General features: G+C 40.0%; 1 protein-coding gene and 1 pseudogene across 4 annotated transcripts in view; both read right to left on the bottom strand.

The window, feature by feature from the left end:
• Positions 1–23035, bottom strand: part of PCGF5 (polycomb group ring finger 5) — a 111710-nt gene that overhangs the window by 25865 nt on the left and 62810 nt on the right. For all 3 annotated transcript variants that reach the window (XM_079793555.1, XM_079793556.1, XM_079793554.1), the window contains exons 3-6: positions 7831–7927; positions 4393–4448; positions 4225–4284; positions 1835–1983 (exon numbers count right to left, since the gene is read on the bottom strand). In XM_079793555.1, coding sequence (XP_079649681.1) covers positions 1835–1983; positions 4225–4284; positions 4393–4448; positions 7831–7927 — 362 coding nt within the window. The remainder of the gene's footprint in view (positions 1–1834; positions 1984–4224; positions 4285–4392; positions 4449–7830; positions 7928–23035) is intronic.
• On the bottom strand, positions 17385–19986 carry LOC307113040 (asparagine synthetase [glutamine-hydrolyzing]-like; annotated as a pseudogene). Its single transcript has one exon. The product of its transcript is annotated as an asparagine synthetase [glutamine-hydrolyzing]-like (transcript).

The raw sequence follows: 23035 nt of genomic DNA, 5'->3' as shown, positions 1-23035 counted from the left end.
TGACCACAGCTCTCAAGCCAAATCTGGCTGGCCACCTCTTTTCTTGTCAAGTTTTATTGGAATACAACCATGCCAGGTCATTCACTATTGTCTATGGCTGCTTTAGGGCTACTATGAGTAAATTGAGTAGCTGCAACACAGACCATATGGCCCACAGAGCCTAAAATATTTACTGTCTGACCCTGATATTGGCCTTGACTCTGACTTTCACCCTCTGCCTTACACACATTCAGGCTGTGGCCTCAACCTTGGATAAGAGAAATTAAGGATACAGAAAAAACTGAAGAGACTGCTTCAAAAAATCTACATATAAAGTGAGCAGCTAGGATGGGGAATTATTCAGGACTTATGACAGGCTGAAGGGAAAGAGTATAAGGTCCAAGATGACTCCCAAGGTTGTGAAGTTGTATGATTGGTTGAAAGATGGTAATAATAACTGAAATTGCAGGTTTGGAGTACAATTAGGTGAAAGTATAATGAATTTGTCTTTAAACACCTGAAGTTTCAGGTGTTAGGGAAACTCCCAACTGGGATACTTACTTTCATACTAGAAATCCTGCAGAAAAGTAGCCTTTACATTTACTTAAAAAGATATTCAATCTACTGTATATTATAAATATATTCATATATAAAATATCGACTTAATTTTCACTATAAGATAACGCATGTATTAGAGAGCCGAAGGATGATCAAAATCTCTATTAAGAAGAACCTCCCCAAATGGGAATTACAGGAATGACTCAATGAGAGAGAAAGTAAGGTCATTAAAAACCCTGATGAAAAGGTGCTCCACCAGAGCATAAAAAGCCACAGAGAAGCCTGGGAAGGTCAATGGCCACCTCTTTAAAGATTTCTGCACTTGATTCCATGCCTTACCCAAGTGATAATTAAACCAATTATCGTATTGTATTATAACTGTTTATTTGTGTAAGACCTCACCAAAGTTCCTTGAGGGAAATTTTTTTCAGTGGAAAATTCAACCCACTGGCTTATAGACAGTGGAAGTGAAGGAAGAGACACTGAATATAGGTATTTGAATAAAACATGGACTACAATATTCTCAGGGGCTGACATTTGCTAGGACAAAGTGAGAAAAATCTATTTAACCGGTAAAGCAGTGAACCTTTATAATAAAAACAAAAGTTCCTTGTAACAAAAAAGCAAGTAATAGGGTGTCTGAAACTCTCTAGTATAGAGATCTTTACAAAAAGGTTCAATTAGTAGACAGATACAGGGTTACAAATGGAGATTCTATAGGAAACATCTGGGAGCCTTCAAGGACTTTAAAGAGTTCACAGGCATTTTATGACACCAATTTTATTTCAGAACCAATTAATTATATTCAAAAACATGAAGAGGTTTTTGTTTTTTTTAGTTACTAATAAAAATAGAAAAATAAAGGAAGAAATTAGAAGAGGATGAACAAAAATTGGAGATACTTCCCAACATGAAATGATCTGAGTTGGTTACCACTCTTAAAAAAGGAAAAACAATGTATATAAACTCCCAACAAAGGTATAGAAGGAGGTGGCCAGAGAATCAGTGGTGTGATTCTCTGATGAACCACTAGGTGGTGGCATTGGCCCAGGACGGTTCAGTTGTGGGGGTTGGAAATCAGGTTGTGTGGAGTAAGCAATTGCTTGGCCATTTGTAGGCATGGGACTGTTAGAAGGGTATCCAACTTGATTATGTTAATAAAAGAAGGGTATCCAACTTGATTATGTTAATAAAAACTTTGAAAGTAAACATTTTGAAACAGGAAAATTCATCAACAAATTATCAAAGGTTTACAATAAAATAATTGTAAAAAATACAACTGTACTTGTCCACTCACCTTTACTACATTGTCCCCTGACTGTCCGTTATTTCGTAAACAATCTAGACATATAGCAATTTGTGGGTCACTTCTGTGATAGTCTTTATCATCCTGATTTTCATCACCTTCTTCATCTACTTTAGGTTTGTCAACTTTTGAAGTATCATCTGTACAATTTAAACAAAACTCAGATATAACCCAAAGTTGATACTGAAGTTAAGCAACAATATTTATCAAAACAAAAATCAACTTTGAAGAATAACTGAAACTTTCAATACTTTTTAAATGATCCAACTAACTCAACAATGAAATATTTTTAAAAAACCATCAATGACTTACTGATATAGCCTAAGATGTCTAGGCTCACTGGGGCATCCAAATGAAAGATTCAGGACTAGCTACATTTTGTCACAAAAATAATTGCAATTGGTGTAGATCACTTAGAATGCAGACGGTATAAAAATACTTCCAAATTCTCTATATATTCTAATTTAAACTGAGTACTTTTTCTAAGTTCTCAAAATTTCAAATTATTAGATATTCATAAAATGAACTAGTTAAATATAATGAATAAAATGAATTCTTTTTAAACATGTTTACAGCTATAAAATGTTAAAACTCCATTAAGGAAATCTGAATAATATACTTCATATTATATCCAAATGTTTTAACCTATGAAATACCTGCAGCCTACATATAGTTTTACTGAGTGCCTGTAACTCTGTTAAATATGCATTGTGCTAGGCTTGAGGGAACAATATTGAAACTAGAATTATCATCCGCATTCTCACAGTGGTCAAGGTACAGGAGGAGAAATAGAGAAAACAGAGAAGTCGGATAAGGCCTTTGATGGAAGAGGTAAAAGAGACTACGCAGCCACATAAAGAAAGGTAATAAACATAAACTGTGGGGTGAAGTAGAGATTCAGGGAAAATTTCCAATGGAAAGAATTAGCCAGCCAAGCATTAGAGTATGGAAAAGCCCCGGAAAAAAAGACACGTTAGCTCCTATAATGACTGTAGTATAAGCATTATGGTTGTATCATAAAAAGCAAGTGGGTTCTCTTCTGCATTCTTTCTTCTACATATTAATATGGAACCCACATAGACAGTGTCACCTTTTAAGAACCTAACTCCCAGCTCCAAGAAAAATCCAAACTCTCCATCTAAACTAAAAACAAAATACTTTAGAGAGGGAGAAAAACAAAATAGGTTGTAGTCCTTCACAACTCAACTTATAAGATACATAGAGCCATGAACTAAATCTAACAGATAGCTTCTGATGACATTCCTCTGGAACCACTCCTCTTGAAAAGGTAGTCAAAACTTGGGAACATTTAGTCAACTTTATATCACCTATGTTTTTACTATAGTACTACTATCTAAATTGTACTTTACACTTGGGTAAAACAAGCCTTTAGTTAAGTCATTTTTTTTTCAGACCTGGTTTCTTTGCCTATTTTGTTATAGAGCAGAAATAATCCCTTGCTATCTTCTCTATGATTCAAAACTGCTCAAACCTCCCCTACTACAGGAAGTTAAGTTAAACTAAAGAAACTATGATCCCAATTCTATAGATGAAGAGAGAAAGAGAATTTTCTGATCCATCTTAATATGTGCAATTGACAATCCTGTGATCTGATGGGAAATTAAGCTCACAATGAGCCTATAAAAACACATGTACATATTTAAAGATTTCAGTGGTACTTAGGTCATCTTGAAATCAATCTTATATTAAATAATCCTAAAAGGATACTTTCTTATAATTTTAGGTATGTTGTACTTTTTCTTTTCTTTGTGTGAATTATATACTTACCAAAAGCCTTTTCTCTGCTCAGTAATGTTTATTATTTTGCTAAAATTATTAAAAATTTACTGATTGCTGAGTCTCCAGGCACCCAGAAGAGAAATTTGGACACTTAGCACTGGTGATGGGGAAAACTCCCAAAAGCATCTTCTAGATATATAAAAATATCTTCGTTATATAAAAATTTGTATCACTTGAGCTCCACCCATGAAAACTTCATTCCAAGATCCCCTTGCTATGCTGTCAGCCACATCTCAGTTCCTTCTCCTATTCAAATGTACAAACTAAAACAAAATCCCTCACTGTTTAGTTGCAGACTATAGTGCTTTCTTTCCTTCAGTTTCCTTTAGCTCTCTAGCAAATAATGCAATCAGTAGTCGGTTTTCTGTTTTATCTCCTTTTTCTCTTCCCAAAGTCCAATTTCCTATTACCTTTAACTGGAGTGATCTCATGATTTTATATGAAAGGTTCATAATATAAGTAAAAGAGTACATGAATTTTGTACAGGAGACACTTGAGCTTGAAGAGAGATATTAGTTGACCAAAGCTATTAAAAGCTAATTTGTGAGAAGCTGTCAGATACAAATGTAAGAAAAAGTCACCTTGTCCATTTTCTTGAGGCTTATTTTTCTTCCAAAACTCAGATTCACGCTCAAGTTCTTCTAAAGAAAAAAGAAGTATAAACATAATAGAAACAGTCATGAAATGTGTAATAGAAATGTTGATTTCATAAAACACAGAATTCTGCAAGAAGCCAAAGAGTAACTTACGTTCTCGTAGTCCAGGGACCAGTTTAAATATGATTTCCTCTAATGTATTATCCAACCTTCCAAAGGGGAAAAGAGAACAAAGTAACAATGAAGATATCAAAATCCAATACATAAGCAGCTGGGGATCTCTATCTTATATGTACTGCAAATGTAGAACATGCACAGTTTCAGCACAACTACTACACCAAACTCCTCTGCATGCGGAGCACACACCCCTATTTTTAGCCTTTCCCACAGTGGTAGGTTGATAACAAAACAGTCCTAGTCCCCAGCTCTCTCTACATATACACCAGTGGTTCCCAACCTTTTTTGGCCATGCCCCACCTAAGCATCTCTAAAATCCTGATGCTCCCCCTGTGACATATTTCACGTGGAGGAAGTAGCCACTAACTTGGTCTAAACAAGCTTCCAAAGGACATGGCATCCATAAAAGAGAAAAATAAAAGAATGACAGGACAGTTGAAATACTGAGGAAGAAATCACTAAGAAATTGTTAAGAATGTAAGAAATGCAAAAAATTCACTGTTAGTAACTCATTCTCGAATTGTCCCCTGTGGGACATGTGCCCCATTATGGGAACCACTGATCTACACCCACTGAACATGACTCCATCCCTTAATCAAGGGAGGAATTCAGTCTCCCCACCCCAGGAATATGGGCTGGCCTTGAAATATGCTTGAAAATTGTGCTTAGTCCTGAGCCCAAGCCTAAAGAGGCACTGCATGCTTTTGTATGCCCTCTCTCAGAATCCTGCCAACCCTGAGAACAAGTCTGGAGAATGAGGCACCATGTATAAGAGAACCCTGCTGAGGCCATCTCAGACTAGGTCACTGACAGCCTGTCCCCAATCTGAGAGGCTGCTCTCAGCTGGGTCTACCTATCCAGTCAACTGCAGTACCATGAGTGAGCCCAGCCAAGAACAGAAGAACCATCTAGATCTGTGAACTGCAGAACTGTGAGGAATAAGGAATGTCTTTTTTTTTTTTTTTTTTAAGGGTGGTTGGTTTTGCAACAATAGTTGACAAACTCACTCTCAAAATCTCTACTACAACTCTGGCTCTTTCCTATGAAGGAAATAATCTCCACTCTTCTCTTCTGAGAGATTTAGACCATTTAGTCCTTCTATCTTAGATAAAAAATGTAAATATTTATCTTGACATTACTTTAGTTTTTTCCTGATGAGAGTGTAACCCTTCCTTTTCTTTACTTTCCTTCTCTTGCTCCCAGAACACCCTTTTCTCTCTTCATACCGTCATCCTGCTCAGTAGCATTACTCTTCTCTAACTACAAACATTTATACTTTCCTTGCATCTTAAAAAATCCAACCTTTATTTCAAGCTGTAGGCTGTTTAATTGGAAAAACTTTGAAAGCAAAATCTACATTATTTGTCACATATTCTGTGTTTTGATAATGTTTCCCCAAATTATCCATAACTTCCAACTAAGTAGGTTTAAAAATTATTTTAGAATTAAAGTTTAAAATGACTAAATTATTTTTTAAAGTCATTTTTCTCCTATATTGCTCTGCAACCGTTTGATAGGGTTGTCTAAAACTGCTCCTTTCAGGAAAGAACAATTGGGTTTTCTTTTTTTCTATTTACTCTCTCTTGGTCCCTAAGTATTTTTCTTTTCCAATGCTCTGCTCTCTTGACCTTTTCAGTAGGCTTTTGTGACTTCATATAAGCAAATAGCTTATATATATATATACACACACAAAAACACAAACTACATCTCTGCTGAGCTTAAGTGCCACATTTCCAACAGATGCTTAATATCTCAAGCACCTCCTTTTGTTCATCTATGTCAACACTGTCTCATCCATCTCTAACAAAACATTGAATACCACCGTCATACTTTTCAAAAATTAAATTTAGAAATGAGACCAAAGACTCAAAATGCAAGAATTATCTTAATACATGCACATGCCTCTCCCGACCCCTTGATTCACATGTTTAAGTCACTATGCTTCAACAGTTCCTTCTCGATATTTCCCCCATATAGTCTTCATGCTTCTCACCCTTCTACGTCCTTAATTACCACAGTACTTAGAGGACAGAAGACACCTATTTTCCTTTAACTGGACATGCTCATAATGATCAAATTGATGCTTAAGGAAGATTGACCATTTGCTCTGCTCAAGAACCAATTTCTTCCCACCACCTGGCTTCAAGTGATTTTATAACTTGAGTCTAACCTACAAACCATAACTAATGTTATTCTCTATCTCTCTTCCCTAGCCAATAGGCCTATGCAATTTTCCATAAGAATGCCTTGTCTTGTTGCAGTCTGTTTCCCTCATGTTCTTTATCCTGGCTCAATTACTCTTTTCCTACCCTCCAACCAAACCAATGTTACCTTATTCTTCAAGACTTAACTCAAATACTAACTTGTTCACAAAGTTCCCCTGATCATTTAGTAGTAATATTTAAAACATAGCATTTCTCAATATTTTCATCAAAGTTATATATATGTGTAATATACAAGTCAAACTTTCCTGTAAATCTTGTATTAAAATAGAACATTCTCATCCTGATTCCTACAACCCCAGAGGAAACCACTTTCAAACCCAACCAGTTTCTTCTAATATTTACTTTTAGCAAGTCAGAGGTAGGGTCTGAGAACTGTCATTTCTAACAAGAGACTCATAGTTTGAGGACCATACTTTGAAAACCACTGGACTAGACATTTACCTGTAGATAAATTACTCAAACTACAGCCACTAAAATAGAAAAAACAAGTCTGAAATGTAAGACTTGCAAATCCAGATTCGATGGAATGATGGCAAACATCACACAGAAATGAACATTACATAAGGCTATGAATATCCAGTACTGTTTTTAGATGTGTACTTTCCTAAGATCCCACAATTATCTGTGATAGAGCTATGGTAGGAACAGTGGGGGGAAAATAAGTTTAGTGGTAGGGACAGCTGGCTTGAAGCTGGGAAATGACATTTGAGTTTGCTGGGACCTTAGGCAAAGTCATGGTAAATTTCAATTTTCTAAACTGGAAAAAGGGTTTGGATTAGGATCTTATAGACCATTTGCAGCTTTAAAAACATATGATTATACTTAAGTAATTGGCAGTCATTTTTAAAATTCTGAGTTTAAAAAAATTTAATAGTACCAAGATTAGTCTTCCTCATAGTACCAAGATTAGTCTTCCTCACTATTAGGTCTGCTCTCTTTCTACTGCCATGTAGTTCAACAAAAGTGGTGTATTGTGTAGAATATTAAAATACTGAAGCAAAACTACAACTAAGGTAACTCTGAGAGCCTGAAATAGTTATAATTTTAATTTGGAAATGTATTTCTTAAATATTTAATATGTACAGTCGTATTTTTTCTATTCTTAAAATCTGTATTAATTGAATCAAAGTGCCAACAAAAATATTACAACGCATAATAAAAATTATTAAGCGTTTATGTATTTACTTACCTCAACATTTCTAATGGGTTTGTCTCATGAACCTGGTTGCCGCACCTGGGACAATCATTGCTATCTTCAAAGTGCTGAACAATACAAGTCTTACAGACTAAGAAGAAAGAAGGTGTTAGGTTAAAATGCATCATTTAAACTGAATAGTCCTTAAAAATTACCTACTATAGGTAGAGTACTATTCTTTAATCAAACTTTGTAAAACCTTAAAATTGTAACACTGGAAAAAACCCAACTGAAATAAAGCCTGCTGTCACAATATAAAAAGTATATACCATTTTGTTGTTTTTCTTAAAGAAGTAGGACCAAAATGAGGTTTTTACCTTAACTGAATTTACTTCTTTTGAATGTAAGATAAATATTTCTTAAAAGAAGTTGTGAGTTTTCAACGTGTTTGGATTACTTTTCATTGGCAGGGTGCTCCTGGATCAAAGCAGGAATTACAAGGGAACTTCCGGCCCTGGTGGAGCATGAGGGTCTGTCTGCACTCACAGGTCCCATGATTCCATGGAGCACGAGAGGCAAAGTGAAAGAATGACTGCAAAACTGACAGGGAAAATTAAGATTTTTAAATAAAGATTCTAAACTAAGATAATAGAAACATGACTTGTGGATTTTTTTTTTTTACCACAAACCTATAAATAGCTTACATTTCCTCCAAAAAGTACTAATCTCTCTCACCTTTCCCTAAGATTCTATTACCTACTATACCAACTATCTTGCCCAAAAATCTTAGACAAACTATTAAAAATTTTTACGCACTTCCCTATCCTAATACCGCCACCTCCATTTCACTACCCTTTATAATAATCTGAAAATACAGATAGGCTTCCCCAACCCCTACTTGACAACTCGATTACAAAATATTTTTTTCCACTGCTCATGTCCCACACTGTCTAAAAGAAGTAAAAGTTTAAATGACTGAGCAAGAGTAAACTAAAGGATTCCTACCACTGAGATTAGGTCTGAAAAGTTCAAGCAAATTACATATACTAGTTAGAGCAACAATGGTCAGGGAAGAATTCTACTGGGTATCTAACTTTAAAATCATTAATACATATAGGAATATCTTGGCACTTCCTTTCATTGATCCAAGGAACATTTATGGAGGGCCAGACTTTGTACTAGGAGCTGGGGTGCAAGAGTAAACAAAATTCATACCCTTATGGAGCTTATATTTTATTTGAGAAGACAAACATAAGTGAGACTAAAAGCAAAAAAGAACAGCTAAAAGAACTGGGAGCTGGCAGCTATTTTAGACAGAGTGATCAAGGCAGGACTTTCTAAGGTGACATCTGAGCATATTTTTTTGTTAAATATACTTGAATCCCATATTACCTACCTCTTTACACCATTACATACAGCTATTAGGGAACACCCTTCAGCATAGTTCTCTCAAAATTTGGATAAAACACAGCATTAGAAAACATTAAAAATAAAAATATTTAGATACGAATATAGCCTCCGTCCTCTAAATCTCTTGGTCCCAGTCCAACTGTCGTGGCTCAGTGGTTGAACGTGGACCTATGAGCCAGGAGGTCAGGGTTCAATTCCCTGTCAGGGTACATGCCTGGGTTGCAGGCTCAATCCCCAGTAGGGGGCGTGCAGGGGGCACCCGATCAATGATTCTCTCTAATCCTTGATGTTTCTATCCCTCTCTCCCTCTCCCTTTCTCTCTGAAATATATAAAAAATATTTTTAAAAACCCCACAAATCTCTTTGTCCCAAAAAGGTTCTAAAAGTCTTTTAAAAAGTCAAAATAACGTTTGGGAAAGGAGGGCTGCCTTGTTAAGCTGCACTGTAGTAGAGGATTGAGAAGCAGAATTCCTAGAAGATTCCTGGTATTTGCTCTTTTCCCAGGGACAATAGGCAAGTCTCTGAAATTTGGGAAAGAAGGCAAAAAAAAAAAAAAAAAAAAAAAAAAAAGATTAGAGCAAGAATGAAGGGGTATTACAAAGTCTAATCCTGGTGATTCAAAAGGTTTATCATACTCAAGGATTCGGGAATTCCTGGTTGTCTATCAGCCTTGGCCAAATAGAGAGACCGTGATATGCTCAGAGCAAGCCCTACGCTGAGTCAGCCAAAAGGCTGAGGGTAGGAGCCTGTCCTCCCAAGGACAAAATACTAACCTAGGTTGCTGAAGAAAGAAATGGAAAGCTCATCCATCCAGAGGTACACAAAGTTTCAAGACTAAGGCTGTGTTAATTGCTTAAGGCCGAGACAACACCAGTGCCCCAGGATGCTGATGGAAAATACTAATCTATATTCCTGATCTGGACTGTCCAATATGGTAGCACTAGCCATGTGTAGCTACTGAGCACACGAAATGTTGCTAGTTCAACTTGAGATGGGCTTTACATGTAAAATACAGCAGATATCAAAGGCTTAGCATGAAAAATATCTCAATTTTTATATTAATTACATGTTGAAATAATATTTTAGACACATTGGATTAAATAAAATATTAAAATTATTTTATTTGTTCCTTTTTAAAATGTGGCTACTAGAACAATTTAAATTACACAGTTAGCTCACTTTTCTTTCTACTGAACAATGCTGTTCTAGAGGAAGATAAAAAGCCCCATCTGGAGGTCAATTTATATTTCACATCAACGTTTGCAATAACCTTATATTATTCTAATTTTGCAGATGAAGATGAGTTTCCTACAGGCAAATAACCTGTCTACTCTGATGAATGGCACAGAGATTTGAATGCAGGTTTTCTGACATGAAATCACAAATTTTACATCAAATTTTAAAGATTTTAACTTTACAAAGGGGGGAAAAAAAGTTATATAGAAATAACATCTCTTCCAGGTATGAGCTCGATCTCTGTCTCCCCCCCCTCTAAAAATCAATAAAACAGCTTTTTAAAAAACAACCCTTATAGTAAATACATCTCCCGCATGATTTTAAAAACTGTTAATAAAGCCCAACCTTATACAAAGTAGTACCTGAGAAAATCCAAGGCAGAAGTTCAGTAAAGATTTGCTTTCCTTAAGATGTTTACAAAATCATCACTGCAAATCTACCCTTTGATTCTTAGCCTTTAATTTGGTTTATACCAGCTATAAAACATATTTTTAAAATATCTTAAAAGATTTAATGCCAAGCTCTTTAATTGCTCAACTGCTATACATACTGGTTAACTCAATAGGTCCAAGATAAAAAGGTCCAGGACTGGGTTAATACTCTATGGAGACTAATTACAATCTCCATTCTCACCAGCCACCTACAGAAAGATGCTGTGGCCACAAGAAACACCTGGGTCAGAACGGGAGTTAGGCTCACCAATGATATTCCCAGTTGAAAACCACTTAAATAGCAACAAGTGCTAACATTTCCTGAGCACTAACCTAGTATCAGGCTCTGGGCTCAGGGCTTTGTATAGATTAAAGTAAGGACTGTTACCATCCTCCTTTGGCAAATGAGAAACACAGTACTGGAGAGCCTGAGTAAGCTGCCATGGCTGCTCACAGCTGCCCAGCTGTGTAGCAGAGATGGCATCCACTCCCAGGCTTATGCATCTCCAGGCTTAAAATCCAGCTACTATTCTAGGCATAATAAAGTCAATAACACTTGATCCCTGGCATCAAGATTTGTTATTTTTAACTGATCTTTATATTTAGCCCAACACAAACATCATAAAACTTCTGCCTAAAGCTTACAAACTGAAATCCTTCCTTTTACCATTTCTTAGATTTGAACTAAGCTGTTGCACAAATCAGTAGAGTCATGTGTCATCTAAAATGGTGGTTCCCAAATTGAGATGGGCACCACAATCACCAATGAGATATTTTTAAAGAACAGATTAATGGGCCCCATCCCAAAACAACTAAATCAGAATCTCCAGGAGATCAACAACAGGACTAACTTTGCAAAGCTCTCCACCAAGACAGTCAAAGAGAACTGGGAAATCCTGGCCAAAGGAGGCTAAAGCTGGCCACAAAGTCCTTACCAGTGAGTACCTCTGATAGGTGGTATAGGATTTGGCCCTCTGCCAAATCATAATCAGAAGTCACTTTACTATTCACTATTAGGAAATCAGTCATGGGACAAAATACAATCGAAAAAATATGGGATGAAGATACTCTCCCTGTAATGCAGAGGCCAAGGTAGGACAGCATAATGCTCTAGACCAGTGGTCGGCAAACTCATTAGTCAACAGAGCCAAATATCAACAGTACAATGATTGAAATTTCTTTTGAGAGCCAAATTTTTTAAACTTCTTCTAACTCCACTTCTTCAAAATAGACTCGCCCAGGCCGTGGTATTTTGTGGAAGAGCCACACTCAAGGGGCCAAAGAGCCGCATGTGGCTCACGAGCCGCAGTTTGCCGACCATGGCTCTAAACAAAAGACAATCTGGAGGCAGACTGCCTGATCTGAAACTCAGTACTACCACCAGGCACATTACTTACTCTATGCTTCTATGTGCAAAGGAAATAACAAGGATACCTATCTCACAGGGTTCTTGTAAGGATTAAATGAGATAATACATGTCAAATGTGTAAATAAGTATATCGTAACATAAATATTCAACGAATATTTGAGCTATAACTAGAAATTAGATCACTAGATGAGCATAAAACCATAACAAGGAGAATCAGTAATTGAATATTGAATGGCAACAGACTATGATTAGTTTGATGCGTCCATCTGAAATAACAGATGATCTTGTTAACAGGACTTTAAATGTCTATTATGTATTGGTATTAATCCTCTGCAGCTATGACAGTCTTAGAGATAGTCTTACAGCTCAAGTAAGATATTTTCTACACATTGCTTCACCTGAATGGGAACTGCCTATCTTTGCATGTATGATACTTCTTTTTCTGGGGTGAAGGGTCAATCAAGATTGACCAATACTTCTCTATTTATTATACATTCCTTCTTTAACTTTATATCCTATCCTATATAATAACAAGGTAATATGCAAATTGACCATCACTCCAACACACAAGATGGCCGCCCCCATGTGGACACAAGATGGCCACCACAAGATGGCCAGCAGGGGAGGGCAGTTGTGGGCGATCAGGCCAGCAGGGGAGGGCAGTTGTGAGGGATCAGGCCTGCAAGGGAGGGCAGTTGTGGGCGATCAGGCCTTCAGGGGAGGGCAGTTAGGGGTGACTGAGCTGGCAGAGTAGAGCAGTTGGGGGCGACCAGGCCTGCAGGGGAGGACAGTTGGAGGGGACCAGGCCTGCAGGGGAGGACAGTTAGGGGCGACCAGGCTGGCAGGGGAGGGCAGTTAGGGGCAATCGGGCTGGCAGGGGAGGGCAGTTAGGGGCGACCAGGCTGGCAAGGGAGGGCAATTAGGGGTGACCGGGCCAGCAGGGGAGGGTAGTTGGGTGCGACCAGGCCTGCAGGGGAGGAAAGTTAGGGGTGACCAGGCTGGCAGGGGAGGGCAGTTAGGGGCAATCAGGCCATCAGTGGAGCAGTTAGGCATCTATCAGGCTGGCAGGGGAGTGGTTAGGGGGTGGTGATCAGGCTGGCAGGCAGAAGCAGTCAGGGGCAATCAGGCAGGCAGGCAGGCAAGCAAGCGAGCGGTTGGGAGCCAGCAGTCCTGGATTGTGAGAAAGATCCCAGATTGGAAAGGGTGCAGGCTGGGCTGAGGGACACAAACCCCTGCCCCATGCATGAATTTTGTGCACCAGGCCTCAAAATTCCAACACAGTCCTACTGGTTTAGGAGCTACTTTGTTCAGTCTTTACACTTTGCATATAACTGCTCTGAAGTACTACTGCATGTTGATTTCATAGTTTAACTAATAAAGAGCTATTCTATATCCTTATTTTTCAAGTTCTTGAGAGGTGGGGGTGTTCTTCACAACAGGTACAAGAACCATTGTTGTTGCTATCTTGTATGTATGGTCTACACATCTCTATGTATCAGAGAGCTAGCTTTTCAGCTCTGATGATACAAAGTAATCTACACAAATTTCTCTTCTTGACCACTAATCCTGCTCTTATCCTATATAATAAAAGGGTAATATGCAAATCAATCTAACAGCAGGACGACTGGTTGCTATGATGTGCACTGACCACCAGGGGGCAGACACTCAACACAGGAGATGCCCCCTGGTGGTCAGTGCGCTCTCACAGGGGGAGCGCCGCTCCGCCACAAGACCAGAAGCCGGGCTCACAGCTGGTGAGCGCAACAGGGGTGGTGGAAGCCTCTCCTGCCTCCAAGGCAGTCAGACATCCCCCGAGGGCTTCCGGACTGTGAGAGGGCACAGGCTGGGCTGAGGGACCCCTCCCCGAGTGCACGAATTTCGTGCACTGGGCCTCTAGTTGATAATAAAACAATAGTCTTTTCTCTCATGTCGTTGGTGTTATCACTCATTGGTAATGTGCTATTTATTAAAAGTGATCAAATGCTGACTCCTTTGGCAAAATCATCCTAAGGTGTTCATTTTATCTGTCAACACAGAAGCATGTTCCTTCCTTCCTTAGCACATTACTATCTTTATGTGCCCTTCTTGAGTAACACTCATTTGATACAGTTTGCTTCGAAAACTTTATTATCTACTAACAGTTTTTAAGTAAACTGTGGTCATCTACAAAGAGAAGAGGCGACAGCTTCCTGATTTTGATACATATTCTTATAGGTGAAACTGACAATATTAAAAAAAAGAGTTTTCCAGTATTTGCTTCCATGAGACAGTATCTCTTGGTTTCACTTATATAAGGATCTAATAAACACCTTCCTTCTGTTATGTTATACATGGTACATTTCTTTTGAAGGCCCACGTGAGTTGCAATTTCATGAAGAACATTTAGGATAATATTACTTCCCACTGAGAAGAATGCTATATGATTTCACCACCACAGAGGATCAGGCAGCAGCAAAGAAGGATCTTATGTCAAGCAGGCCAGGAGACCAAAATGTCCTAGAAGGTTGTACTTCCATAGACAGACTTACAGAGTCAGGGTAGAGTTTGGTAGCTCAGTGAGTGCAGCAATGCCCTCATAACCTCCTGATCAATATAAATTCTTATCAATCATAATGATCACTTCTCACACATACTCCTGATAGCTTTGTTCTTCTATACTTCAATTTTTCTACCTGTCTCTTCTTTCATTATACTTGCACAGTTAAACTATTAACCCTGGCCAAATCCAACATACTCTGTTTCTACAACATTATAGCTGTGGGAGAAAAACATGCACCTCGCTGATGGTATCTCACCTTAAATTCATGACCTTGAACCTAAAGTGGGTCCTTCATCTGCCAGGCGGTCATACTCAACACCCCAAGTCCATTATGCTTCATACTCAATTCCCCACGTCCATTATACTTCATACCTTCTCCTCTCTCCTCAAATCCTCAACACATCCTCCCCCAATCTCACTCTCCACTGATGACCTCGCTTCCTCTTTTACTGAAAACAAAAGGGAAAAAAAACCTGAAACAAAGAGAATTCACATCACCATATGACTAGCATCTGTACTTTGTGCTCTTGCCTGTTTCCAGAAGTTTCATGTGCCTATCTACAACCAGTCTCTGCTCTGTGCACTCAATCCCCTCCCGATGATCTAAGAACACTGCTTCAGTATTCTCCCCTTTCACTAGCATTAGTCTTTTGCTATCTACTGAAGATTTAAACATATTCCTCATCTTAAACAACTGTTGACCCTACTTCCCTTGTCAGCTGTCACTCCATTTCAGAGCTACTTATACTCACTCTCTCCAATTCCTCTCTTCCCATTCGTTTTTTCCCACCTCTTTTTTAACCTTCATTAACATGAAATACTTATATAATCACAGTATAATCAGCAAAACTAGGGAATTTTCCATCCTCTCACACTTATCCAGACTTTCACTCTTTACCACTCCGTGAAACTGCTCGACAGGATTATCCATGGCCTCTGTGTTGCTAAGTCCAGTGGTCTATTCTCAGTTCCATCTTACTCAACACAGTTGACTCAGTTGATCCCTCCCTCCTTCTTGACATTATGTGTGCTTTGCCTCCCAGGATCCTACCCTGCTTTCTCCTATCTTACTAACGACTCCTCCTCAGCGCCCTGGAGCTCCATCCTTGGTCCTCTTCTCTTCTTTGTCTACACTCGCCCCCTTGGTACTTTCATTGTTTAAATATTATATATATGCTGATAATCTCCAGACTCACACATCCGATTCCCAACTGACATCTCCATTTGGTGTCTCCAAAAACAGCCTCCTGATCTTCCACCCTCAGCCTTTTCTATATGATTGGATGACATCTTTATCCTCAAGTTTCTCAGACCAAAATCTCAAAGATATCCTTTAAGACTGACTTAACTCCTTGACTCTTTTTTCTGTTATGACCCACACACAGGTCATTAGCAAATTTGGCTTTACTTTCAATATATAACCAGAATCTGACCACTTTTACCACTACCACTGCCTTGGTGCAAACCATCACTACTTCTTGCCTGAACTATTGCAACCACCTCTTAACAGGTCTGTTTTCAATAGTAATCTGAGTGATGCTTTTAAACATAAATCAGATAATGTCATTCCTCACTCAAAATCCTGCCTGAAATGGGTCATTTCTCTAGAGTAAAAGCCTAATCCTTACAGTGGCCCTCTGAGAACTGCACACTGTGCCTGTGGCTCACATCCACCCTATCACCTCGCTGTGCTCTCCTCTGCTCACTGCTGACATGTTGAGAAATGGTCTAGCCACACTGGCCTAACCATTTCTCAACATGTCAGGCACATGCCTGCCTTAGACTCTTGGCTCTTTCTATTCCCTCTACCTGAAATATTCTTCCCTCATTCATGTAATTGGCTAACTCCTTTATCTCCTGAAGTCTATTCAAATATCACTTTCTTTTCTTTTTTACAAATGTCACTTTTTTAACGAGGCCAACCTAGAACACAGGCTTATTTTAAATTGTAATACCTTCTCACTGACTGCCCAATTCCCCTTACCAGCTTGACTCTCCCTTTTTCAATACCATTTATCACCTTCAAATATACACTACTAGAGGCCTGGTGCACGAAATTCACGTACAGGGGTGTGTGTCCCTCAGCCCAGCCTGCATCCTCTACAATCTGGGACCCCTCGAGGGCAGTCAAACATCTCTCTCACAATCCAGGACTGCTGGCTCCCAACCGCTCACCTGCCTGCCTGCCTGATTGCCCCTAACCACTTCTGCCTGCCAGCCTGATCACCCCCTAACCACTCCCCTGCCAGCCTGATCGATGCCTAACTGCTCCCCTGATGGCCCGATTGCCCCTAACTGCCCTCCCCTGCTGGCCTGGTTCCCCCCAACTGTCTTCCCCTGCAGGCCTTGTCCCTCCCAACTGCCCTTCCCTGCAGGCCTGGTCCCCCCCAACTGCCCTCCCCTGCAGGCCTGGTCACCCCCAACTGCCCTCCTCTGCTGGCCCGGTCACCCACAACTGCCCTCCCCTGCTGGCCATCTGTGGTGGCCATGTTGTGTCCATATGGGGGCTGGTATCTTTGCCCACGTGGGGGCAGCCATCTTGTGTGTTGGAGTGACAGTCAATTTGCATATTACTCTTTTATTAGATAGGATGATTTACTTATTTTCTACTGTGTCACCTAATGTATCCCAGGTGCCCAGAATTGTACTTGGAGGAGGAGGTGCTCAGTGAATATTTATGGAATAAACGAGGACAGGGTTAGGAACAGTAAAGGGAGCCAAGTGCACTATTGTAGTCAAGTCAGAAACCTGCCTACGCTTTCAAATAAAGGGAAGAGATTCTGAGTTTACTAGTAATCTTTTTGACAACTAAAATGAGTTAATTCAATATAAACTAAAATCTGTTTCAGTTTTCTAAAATGTTGAGTAAAGAAATGTCAGTAATGAAGCCTCTGAGGGAACATAGCTTTTGTTCACTGGTATTTAAATTTTTGATATAATATAGTACTAGTAGTCTGGGAAAAACCAGTGTGTTATGAAGCCTCGGTACCTATAAAAAGTCTTCAAAGTACTGAAATGGAAATTATCTTTTGTCTTTTTTACAGTTTAGACTGTACTTATTCTTAATGTTTATATTCAATCCTTCTGTTAGATTGTTTTTCAGATTTGACATTTTTTTACCCCATGATGGATGATGGTCATTGCCACTCTTCCAAGCCCCAAGGCCTCTACCTTCACATTTACTTTCACTCTATAGCTTAGAAAGAGCTCAAGTTTTGGTGGCTGACTTGTGATGGGTCAGAGTGGGTGCAGAAGGGTCAGTGGCATTAATCCACCTGGGAATCCAGTAATGGGTCAGCCAGTCAGTCCGGCCTGGGTAGTGGTGTGCAAGGACTTGACAGTAGCAACAGCCTTCTTTAGTTTCAGGTGTTGCAGGCCATGGGCAGCACGTTGGATCTCAACAGAGGGCATCAAATAGAGTTCCTTTAGAAGCCTCTTCCTCTCCTCCTTGGCTTTTTTCAGGAGAAGGTGCCTTGTGAAAATATATGTAACCCTGCATCAGTTCATCTGGACCTTTTCCATGCTGTGTTCTTCTAATCTACTTGGAAAGTGGGTACATACCCACTGAAAAGCGAACTATTGTAATGTCATAAGCTTCTAAGGAAAATATGACTTGCCACCCTTCTTGCAGCTAGAAAATCAGAACTGTCTTCCATGCCAATCACAAATGTCTGAAGAGGATACTGGACTTGGGCCTCTTTCAGCTGCTTCAACAGGGTGGCAACAACCAAACTGGAATCCAAGCCCCCTGATAAAAGATACCCAATCCTTCTGTCTGTCATCAAACCTTTTAGTGGCAGTGTCAAAAAGGACCTGGAGGCTGCTCTTCATGGTTTCTATCCCAGAACCTGGGAAGTTTCTCCACACTGTCACAGAGGGCGTGCAGAGGTTCCCTCTGCAGTGATTATATTTAACCACTTCCACCGACGCAACTTTGCCATTTGGCTTTAAATCCAAAACTTCAGTGTCCCAGAAGAAAAGGCTCCACTTAAAAAAAAAAAATTGTGGAGTGCTTCAAGTTAACAAGACCTTTAGCTTCTGAACACATAGCCAAAAATCCATCTTCAATTACAGCTTTAAACAAAGGTCTTACTCCATAGGTATCTCTTCCCAGGAACACTTTCTTATTGGCTGTATCCAGTAAAATAAATGCAAATACACCATCCAACATACAAATCACGTCTATTCAATTCTTCCTTTGACATAAAGATGGATTATTTCACTATCCACGTTAGTGTGATATTCAAGTTCAAAATGGCATTGTAGCTTCTGGTGGCTGTAGATTTCTCTGTTGTAACATACCCACAAATAAGGATAGTCTTCACTCAAATTGGCTGCATTCCAAACAGCTGGTCAACCACCACCAACCGGGAAAAGTCCAAAGCAGCAGTTGGTATATCCATTGACATTCTCAAAGCAAAATGCATCTGGACCCCTGTGTGCAACCTTCATAGCCTTCAGACACTGAACAGAAAGGCATTCATTGCTGCCAAAGAGGGCCCAAATGCCACGCATGGTGCAATGGAGCTATGGGCTCTCTGGGAGTGAGTAGTTTGGGTGAGCAGGTGGTACGGCAGTAGCGATCCAGGCTGGGGATAGCAGGCAAACAGGGCTTCTGCTAGACTCTTAAACATACCTGTGCACTGACCATGAGTTCTAATTCTGAATACATATTGTAGGTTACATATTTTCTTTCAAATAATCATTGGTATCAGTTCCAACTCATTATGACATAAATATAATTTCTTCTCAGAAGCCAATATAAAAGACAGTTTTATTTTTTATCTATCTTTTAGTGTCCACTATGATGTTTTGCTCAACTGTTTAAACATTCTTATTCAGTGCAGCAAGTTTTCAACCTTTTATCTCATGGCACACACAAACTAATTACTAAAATTCCATGCCACTCCAAAAAACATATTTTTTGCTAATCTGACCAAAAAAGGTATAATTTTGATTCATTCACACTGGATGGCTACTGTTGTATTGGCTGTTGTGATTTTTTTAATTTGACAAAGTAAGGGAAAAGGGGTCAGTGCCACTAATAGTAAGTATTGCATGTTTTAAAAATTCTTGTGGCACACGCTGAAAATTGCTAATCTAATGCATAGTTTCAAAAGCTAAAAGAACCATACATCTCATATAATTCTTCTTTAACATTAATAATTGATGACACCTAGATTAAGACCTATAATTATTCTTCCTTATTTAAAAAGAATCATCAAAATGAGCACTATAATCACTTTCATGAATGAGTGACTAGTTTCTGCCAAAATACTGTTTGAAATATGTATTATCAGTACACCAGTGATCTCATTTCTAGTATAACCCTAAAAAATTATATCTGTACCCACTGAGACTTTAATATAACTTCTTAGGCCTTTGATTTTTTTCCTATTCTCTTAAAAAAAAACCAAAACAATTTATTTAAACTAACAAAGAAACACACAAAATAAAACCAAAAACAGTTCATCTATTTCTCCCCTACCTCTGGTAACCACCAATTTATTCTCTGTATCTATCAGTTTAGGGTAAAACAAAACAAAACAAACCAACTTATTTAGATTCCATCTATCAGAGAGATTATACGGTATTTTTCTTTCTCTAACTTATTTTACTTAGCATAATGTTACTACAAATGGCAAGATTTCATTCTTCCTTATGAGTGAATAATATTCCATCGTGTGTGTGTGTGTGTGTGTGTGTGTGTGTCTACCATATTTTCTTTCCCTATTCATCCACTGATGGATACTTAGGTTGTTTCTGTATCTTGCCTATCCTATATAATAAAGAGCTAATATGCAAATGGTTGTCACGCTGGGGCTAGAGGACCTGAGGCCGGGCCGGGGCACCTGAGGCCATGCTAGGGGACCTGAGGCTGAGCCCCCTGTCCGGTGGGGCTTGACTGGGGGCCTGAGGCTGTGCCCCCTGCCCGGTGGGGCTTGACTGGGGGCCTGAGGCTGTGCCCCCTGCCCGGTGGGGCTTGACAGGAGACCTGAGGCTGTGCCCCCGGCCCGGCAGGGCTTGATGGGTTGGAGCCGACTGGGTCTGGGTCTCGCGCGACTTTGAGGCACACACAGGTGGGCAGGGACTTGACTCTGGGTCCTGCAGCACTCCCCTGACTCTGACAGGAGGGAGATTTTCATATACATTTTACTAATTTTCTTTAATCTTTGACACTTCTATTATAGAGAAAGGGCAAATAGCAATATTGAAATATTTCCTCTAATTCCCTTTTAATGTGCACGAATTTCGTGCACCGGGCCACTAGTCTATATATATAAAAAGCCAGCGACTGGATTGCTATAATGACCAGAACAACCGGTGGCTATGACGCCCACTGTGGCCAGCGAACTGGCCCGATCTGGGGGTGGGGCTGGCCAGCCAACCTCCCATGGCCTCTCCCCCCCACTGGCCCCACCTGATAGCCCCCCCCACCCCAATAGCTAACCTCCTGCAGCCCCTCCCCCCACCAGGCCCTGTCCCTGATGGGCCCCCACCACCTCGATTGGCCTGCTCCGCCCTTGACTGTCCCCCCCTACCTGAACAGGGGGCGGGGCCAGCCAGCTAACCTCCTGCAGCCCCTCCCCCCACCAGGCCCTGTCCCTGATGGGCCCCCACCACCTCGATTGGCCTGCTCCGCCCTTGACTGTCTCCCCCTACCTGAACAGGGGGCAGGGCCAGCTGGCCAACCTCCTGCAGCCCCTCCCCCCAGCAGGCCCCACCCCTGATGGGCCCCCACTACCACTGATTGGCCCGCAGCCACTCCCCTCAGCCTGCCCCACCCCTGAACGCCCCCCTACCTCAATAGGGGGCGGGGCCAGCCGACCAACCTCCTGCAGCCCCTCCCCCCACCTGGCCCCACCCAAGATCGGCCCGCAGCCCCTCCCCCCAGCCAGCTCCATCTCCGATTGCCCCCCCACACCAATTGGGGGTAGGGCTGGCTGGCCAACTTCCCAGTCCCTCCCCCCAGCTGGCCCGGCCCTGATTGGCCCTGATCAGGGGCGGGCCGGCCGTCCAATCTACTACCATCTCCTCCTCCCCACAAGCCCGGCCCCGATCCGCCCTGATTGGGGCTGGGCCGGCCGGACCTCACCTGTGCATGAATTCGTGCACTGGGCCTCAAGTTGTAAATAACGCTGCAATAAACATGGGGGTTCATATATCTTTGCGAGTTAGTGTTTTTCTTTTCTTCTGATAAAGACACAAGTAAAATTGCTGGATCATATGGTGGTTCAATTTTTAATATTTTGAGGAAACTTTATACTGTTTTCTATAATAGATGTATGTACCAATTTATATTCCCATTAACAGTGCACAAGGGTTCCCTTTTTTCCACATTCTCAACAACATGATACTTCGTGTGTTTGATAATAGCCATTCTAGTAGTTCTGAGGTGATACTACATTACAGTTTTATTTTGCATTTCCCTGGTGATTGGTGATGTTGAGCACCTTTTCATGTACTTATTGATGGCCATCTGTTATGGCTTCTTTGGAAGAATATCTATTCAAAATCTCTGCCCATTTTTTAATCAAATTTTTTTTTTTTTTGCTATTGAGTTGTATGAGTTCTATATTTTGGACATTAGCCTCTTATCAGATATATGATTTGCAATTATTTTATCCCATTCTGTAGGTTGCCTTTTCCTTTTGTTGAAAGTTTCCTGTGCTGTGCAGAAGATTTTTAGTTTCATATAGTCCTTCCTACTTGTTTATTTTTGCTTTTAGTGTTAGATTCAGAAAATCATCACTCACCAAGGCCTATGTCAATGAACTTACCACCTATGTTTTCTTTTAGGAGTTTTATGGTTTCAGACATGTTTTACTTTCAAGACTTTAATCCATTTTGATTAAAGTATGTATGGTATAAAAGAGAGTCCAGTTTCATTCTTTTGTTGTGGCTGTCCAATTTTCACAACACTATTTATTGAAGAACTTGTCCTTAGCCCATTTTATATTCTTGGCTCCTTTGTTGTAAATTAATTGACCATAGATGCATGTTTATTTCTGGGTTCTCTATTCTGTTCCATTGATATATGTGTTTTTATGCCAATATCACACAGTTTTAATTACTATAGTTTTGTAATATAGTTTGAAATCAGGGAACATGATGCCTCCAGCTTTGTTCTTTATTCTCAAGACTGCTTTGGCTATTTGGGGTCTTTTATGGTTCCACAGAAATTTTAGTATTGTTTGTTCTATTTCTGTACAAAATGTCATTGTGATTTTAATAGGGATTGCACTGAATCTGTATATTGCTTTGGGTATTAAA

Source organism: Cnephaeus nilssonii (genome assembly GCF_951640355.1).
Source record: "Cnephaeus nilssonii genome assembly, chromosome: 16".
NCBI lineage: Eukaryota > Metazoa > Chordata > Mammalia > Chiroptera > Vespertilionidae > Cnephaeus > Cnephaeus nilssonii.
Note: the sequence above shows the minus strand (reverse complement) of the source record. Positions and strands in the feature narration are given on the sequence as shown.